The sequence below is a fragment of the Hibiscus syriacus genome, unplaced genomic scaffold (genome assembly GCF_006381635.1).
Source record: "Hibiscus syriacus cultivar Baekdansim isolate YM2019G1 unplaced genomic scaffold, ASM638163v2 tig00111081_pilon, whole genome shotgun sequence".
Lineage (NCBI taxonomy): Eukaryota > Viridiplantae > Streptophyta > Magnoliopsida > Malvales > Malvaceae > Hibiscus > Hibiscus syriacus.
Window position 1 is genome coordinate 157,541 of NW_024062974.1, and position 6,647 is coordinate 164,187.

The 6,647-nt window shown below is 39.1% G+C and overlaps 1 protein-coding gene across 1 annotated transcript; it reads right to left on the minus strand.

Annotated features, from left to right (window-relative positions):
- Positions 1-2,062: 2,062 nt before the first annotated feature.
- Positions 2,063-6,408, minus strand: LOC120152010. Its single transcript, XM_039164311.1, has 5 exons — positions 6,337-6,408; positions 5,349-6,254; positions 4,465-4,908; positions 2,888-4,380; positions 2,063-2,735 (listed from the first exon to the last, which is right to left on the minus strand). The coding sequence occupies exons 1-5, from the start codon at positions 6,406-6,408 to the stop codon at positions 2,063-2,065; spliced, it is 3,588 nt and encodes a 1,195-aa protein (XP_039020242.1).
- Between the last annotated feature and the right edge of the window lie 239 nt (positions 6,409-6,647).

Sequence of the window (6,647 nt, forward strand, 5' to 3'; positions counted from 1 at the left end):
CCCTAACTTTTAAAACTTACAATACAATCCCCTAACATTTAGTCCATTTGCAATATGGTCCTCGACGTAACTGTTGGGGGACCATATTGTAAACGGACTAAATGTTGGGGGACTGTATTATAATTTTTAAAAGTTGAGGGACCTAAATGAAAGTTTTAGAAAAGTTCAGTGACTATTACTATACTTTACCCTATAATTAATTATAATAAAATATTAAGATTAAATAACTCTAATCATTCTACAAATTAAGTGAATTAGAAATAATTTGTTTCATATATATATATTTCACAAGTGAGCAAATAAGATCAACGTGTTTAACTTATGAAACGAAATAAACCTAAATAATTTTTATATCAAATATTTAGTTAAATTAATATAAATTTAATATTTTAGACTAAAACATTCTTTTTAATACCAACAATTAGTTGGTCTAGTGGGATGATGTAATAGATTTTTTAAGCAAAATCAAGGGTTTGAATTCTAATGTTAGCTAATAGAACAAACTGTGTTGGGAGAGTTGCATTTACCTTTGCAGTACTCGATCTAAATTAGTCGGTCAATTGATTTGGATATCAATGATTAATTTTAAAAACATTCTTTTTAATAATATAAAGACTAAAATAATTTTTTAATGTATTATAAGAACTGCTAATAGACTTTAATTTATTTACCTTAATTCATAAAGGGTCTAAAGGACTGTTCAAACGAGAAGACCAAGACAATTCAAATCTCGCGGTCCGGTCTTTTTCAAAAAGAGGAAATCTGGTGGTCGGGTTCTTGGCGTACAACGTTCAAATTACTATTAATAACCCGGTAGAACGGTCTCAAGAAATCAATAAAAGTTTCTTCTTTTCTTACGAGTTGAAACATAAGTTAGAATCAATTATTGGGTTGAAATCAGGTCTAAACTCATCTCATATTGGATATGGGTAAATTAAATTTAGGTTGCTTTCGGTTTATGTTATTTCGGTTCGGTTTATTTTTTGTTCGGATTACTTTCGGTTCAACTAAATTTCGGATTGTTTTCAATTCAATTCGGTTTATTTCTAGTTTAATATCAATTTTGAGTCATCATATTCGAGTCTATTTCGAGTATCGGATCAGATAAATCAGTTCAAGTAATCGGGTACGAGTCAAAATTGTCAAATCTAAAACATATTTTATGAATAGATAAAATATTTAAATAATCTTTTGATTATAGGATATCTTTTATTGAATTTCCTTATTATAAAATATTAAATATAATATTTAATTTCAAAAAAAATTAATTTGATCCAGCGACGGAACACAAGAATCACTAGGGGTCATGCCCCAAAATTTTAAAATATATAATTTAGACCCTTAAAATTTTCAAAATAATTAATTTGGTCCATCAAATTTTTTAGAAATTCAGTTTAAACTTTAATTTTTTAAAAGTTTTTTAATTAAACTTCCTCCCATAAATTTTTAAAAATCTAATTAAGCTTCTCAAATTTCCAAAAATTTTAGTTTGACCCTAATTTTTTTGGAAAAATTTAAACTAAACCCTTCAAAATTTTTAAAAATTTCAATTTAAACCTCTGAAAAGTTTAAAGTTTTAAGTTGTCCCTCAAACTCTATCACCAAGTTTTGCTACTGATTTGATATGTTTCTTTAAATTTTTTTTGGATAATCTGTATTTATTACCCCAAGAGAAGCAGAAGACTGCTACATATGAACCAGTACTTTACAAAGAAACAAACTGTTTTAAAAACAAAAGCCCCTAGCAACAGATAACCAAAAACCAGTACAAGGTGATCAACAGAGGGGGAAGCGCTTCAAGATATCACGCAATGTTCCAGCTAGCGCAGAGAGTAGCGTTCCTCGGATCTGCTACGTTGATAGAGCAACCATGCAACCTAATTCGTACGACAGCTTTTACATCCTCAAGGATAGTAGACCACGGTCTAGGGACTCCCCCAAACAGCCTGTCATTTCTCTCCTTCCATATCCAGTACACATGGCTCGACAAAACAAGTTTAAGCACTCGCGTGATGAGGGATTTGCCTTTAAAACAGTGAGTGGCCCAAGCAAGCTCGCCATCCTAGTGAGAAGCTCGGCGATTAACACCACAGAGCTGCAGAATGGCCTTCCAGAGATTCCTCGCGTAGTCACACTCAAAGAATAAGTGGTTCCGTGTCTCAGACTCCAAGTTACATAACAAGCACTTATCATTATCTATGGCAAGTCCCATTCGCAACAGCCTAATCCTGGTAGGAAGTCTATCCAGGATTGCCATCCAAAGAATAATACAGTACTTAGGGATACGTCCAGCAAACCAAACTAGATGATGCCACACAACCTTTGGTGCCTCAGGGCGAATGGCCTCCCAAATCTGCCTTGTGCTAAGTTCTTTGCCCCGATTAACAAATAAATGATGAGCAGCATGTCTCAACTTCAGCAATCTCCTGAAGTACCAGCTAGCATTAGAAGGTAAGTTCAACTGCCAAAAGTCCGAGCTTTTAATAATATAGGAACGAATCCAAGCTACCCATAGGGAACCCTCCTCTGCCAACAAGTTCCTGATAAGCTTAACGAAACAAGCTTTGTTCCAGCCAAGGATATCAATGACCCCAAGACCCCCTTCAGACTTTAGAAGGCATATCTGTTTCCAACTCACCCGAGCTCCCTTCGCAGGCAGATTAGCTCCCTTCCAAAAGAAGCGAGAGCACAACTGTTCCACCCTCCTGATCACCTCAGCAGGAACCATAATCTGCCTACACCAATAGTTAGTTAAACTGAAAAGAAAAACACATATAAGTTGGAGCCTACCGGCAAAGCTCAAATGCCTGTTAGCCCAAAGGTTCAACCGTGCCCTTATTTTATTAAGAAGAGGCTGACAATCAGCTATAGTAAGCTTCTTTGTAACCAGCGGGATACCCAAGTATCGCACAGGGAGCTTCCTACTTTAAACCCCGTGTTCACACTTAGATATCTACATTGATCAGCTGATATCCCAGCAACAAACATCTCGCATTTATTGATATTTAATTTGAGCCCAGAGAAAGAATAGAAGACATCCAAGACAGTTTGCACACCAATGATAGAATCAATGGAGGCTTCGCAGAAAATGAGGAGATCGTCGGCAAAGCAAAGATGAGTCAAGCCTATCCTTTTGCATTTGGGGTGAAACTTAAAAATGCCTCTAAGAGCTGCCACATTCAACAAATTCGATAAAACGTTCATAGCGAGAACAAAGAGGTAAGGCGAAAGAGGGTCGCCTTGTCTAACACTACGACCACCTCTGAAATAGCCAACGAGACTGCCATTGAACATGATCGAGTAGCTCGGTTTAGAGAAGCATGCCCCAATCCAACCAATAAATTTCTCAGGCAAGCCCAATGCCTTCAGAGTAACCAAAATGAAGTTCCAATCAAGGGAGTCGAAAGCCTTCTGGAGGTCTATCTTCAAAGTGCATCTAGGGGAAATATTTTTCCTATTATAACCCCTGACAATCTCTTGGGCAAGGAGGGTGTTGTCAACAATGTTTCTCCCTTTAACGAAAGCAGTTTGGTTTTTGGTTACCATGTCGGGGAACACAACAGACAAGCGCTTAACCAAAATCCTGGTGATGGTCTTATAAATCACAATGCAACAAGAAATAGGCCTGAAATCTTTGACTAAGCTAGGATTTGGCACTTTGGGAACAATGACAACAGCTGTGGAGTTAAAAGCAGGAAGAATGAAAGAGTTGTCGAAGCAATACCTAACAGTAGTTGTGAAATCAACTCCAATAATGGGCCAAGCAACCTTATAAAAAAAAGGATTATAACCGTCAGGTCCAGGGGACTTGTCGTTTCCCTGTCCCCATAAGGCTTCCCGAATCTCCACGTCAGAAACATCACGACATAAAACAGTGTCAGCACCCAGGGAAAGGGAGTAATTGAGGAGATCTTTAATTGTAGTTGTACTACAACCCTTTACATTTGCATCGGTCGTACCCAGCTGATACTGAAATAATTTGATCACCTCATTTGCCATATCATCGAAAGTGTCGAGCCTAGTACCAGATTGATCAAAAAGAAGTCTTATTGTACTGCTTTTCCTTTTTCTAGCCACCATCGAATGAAAGAAGCGAGTACCTTGATCACCCTCATTTATCCAACTGACTTTAGCCTTTTGCTTATAAAAAAGCATCTCAGCTTCTTCAAGGGAATGAAGCTCCCTCTCAGCTTGCATTTCATCGTTGACAATACTGCCAACAGAAAGATTTACAAGTTGAATACACATCAGCTCCTCTCTTTTCAGTTTCACCTGATTGGAGATGTCATTGAAGTGGCTTTTATTGAGATATCTGAGAGGACATTTTAACCGTTTGAGCTTTTGAAAAAGTACTTGGGCAGGATTACCTTCCACTGGAACCTGTCAAGAATCCCTAACGATGGCTAAAAAGTCCAGGTGCAGAGCTCAAAAATTAAAGAACCGAAACGGTTTAGGCCTAGTCACAGGGGCTGCTTTCCGGAGCCACATTACAGCAGGACAGTGGTCAGAATCCCCCGGGGTGAGGAACTCCACATCGGATTCAGGAAAAGCATCAATCCAAGCAGAGTTCACCAGGACTCGGTCCAGCTTGCGAGCTAAATACGAATCCTGCTGCTTGTTTGACCAGGTAAGTAAGGGACCAGTGAACGGGTGGTCAAAAACCCCTAGGTTTTCCACACAGCTCCGAAAGTCCGAGATATCAGCTAGAGTAGAAGAATTGATGCTACCCGAGCTCTCCTCAGTGTTCAAAATGATATTAAAATCGCCCCCAACCAGCCATGGAAGGTTGACAATATCCAGGGAGATTAATTGGTTCCATAGGTGTCTCCGAGCATTACCATCATTCAATCCATACACTGCAGTGACACAAAAGCTCTGTCCCTCAAAAGAGCCCTTAATCGAAACACTCTGATCATACACAGAGATGACAGAACAAGCCAGGTATTTATGCCAAAGAACCCAAATTCGACCATTGAATGAGTGATTGTAGTTGCAATAGGAGTCCTAGTCACTAAAACTCCGGTTTAGAATGTCAGTAGAGTTAATTTCCTTAACACGAGTTTCCAGCAGACAGAGGATGCTTATATGACAGCTAGTAGCCCAATTAATGACTTTCCTCTGTTTATGAGGATTATTAAATCCTCGGATATTCCAAAAACTAACTAACATGAAATAATGGGAGAGGAAGAGGTATCACCCCTTTCCTCCATTTTCTTCACTTTATCAAGCTGTTCTTTTTTCTTCAACTTTAAGTCCTGAACAAGTTTAGACACTCCTAAAGAAGCTGCTCTCTACTTCTTACCATCATCAGCAGGCAGAAAATTTTTAGGATCAATTGAGGTAAGAACCTCAAACTTGTTTTTTAAAGCTCCTAAAGCAGCTTTAGGTTCTTTCGCTGGTCTACCCCGACCACGTTTAATAGGGGGATTACTTCCTGAATTCCCCACATGAGCATTTAAACCCGCCATATTATCCCTACTAGAATCAGCATGGACCTTCCCTGCACACATCACTTCCACTAGTGTACCATTATTAGGAATAGACTGTTCAGAAAAATTCGAGGACTCAGTACATAACCCAGAGCATTTCACCACAATCTCAGTTGGGCTTGTATTAACAATTTTCTCCTGAGCTGGTATTGTTTCAACACCATCACTCATCACCTCCAATCCAGCTAGACTGTTGTCAATAACACCCTGCTTAATTTCCTGAGGAGGAGCTTTTGCCTTCCATACCTGTTCCTTCTTCTTCCCCAAAGGACAGAATTTCATTAAATGCCCAAATTTCATACATTCAACACATGAGGCAGGAAGCCAAGGTACAAAAATCTTAATTCTCACTACAGACTCATCATAAAGAAGCACATCAACAAAATCTGGAATTTTCGAGCCAACAGAAATTTCAACACAGACCCTAGCATACTCAAGTCTCGCTCTAGAAGCAGTAATGGAGTCCATGTGTAAGGGCTTATCGATAGCACTAGCAATGTAGCTGAGTCCCTTCTTCGAAAATAATTCCAAAGGAACATTAAATAGTTGAATCCAAATTGGCATACGATCCAAATCAAAGTGCAGCTCCTTCAAATTCGGTTCCCATTTCCTGAGGAAGAGGGGCTTATGCTGTACATGCCAGGGACCATTTTCTAAAACCCAGTCCCTGGCCAAGGAATTATCGAAAGAGAAAACAAAAAGGTTGGATCCGGCGAGGCTCACCTTCACCGGAGCGGCTTTGCCCCACATCAAATCAACTGTTTTCTGCAACAAGCCAAAGTTAGGGGTTGAGCCAATGAACTGCCCAACCAGAGCATGCCTCCATTCCAAAATACCCTCCTCAAACACATCTCTTGGAGGTTTCACCACGAGCAAAGCCACAGCCTCCGACGGGGGAAAAAGTCCAATTCTTGCTCATTACCTGCCGCAAATAAACTTCTCCAGTCTGTGGCCACACCAGCAGACATTGCCCAACAAAACCCCCAAAGAATCAACCAGAAATTGAGCAAGAATCAAACAATCGAAGATCGAAAGAGAAGAAGGATAACCCGCTTTCAGTCGTTGTTAGTCCTGTAACATCCTCAATACCGGGTTAGTGACCAAATTGTAAAGTTTCAAAATTTGGTGACTAAAGTAGAAGAATGAAATAATTCAATG

Bases quoted from the DNA above. Each gene is read 5' to 3' on its own strand.
- LOC120152010 (XM_039164311.1), bottom strand. From the start codon at position 6,408: ATGAGCAAGAATTGGACTTTTTCCCCCGTCGGAGGCTGTGGCTTTGCT. The intron at 4,909-5,348 runs GTTCTTACCTCA...GTGTATGATCAG, and splicing joins CTTTAAAAAACAAGTTTGAG to AGTGTTTCGATTAAGGGCTC. The intron at 2,736-2,887 runs GTTACAAAGAAG...CTATTGGTGTAG, and splicing joins GATACTTGGGTATCCCGCTG to GCAGATTATGGTTCCTGCTG.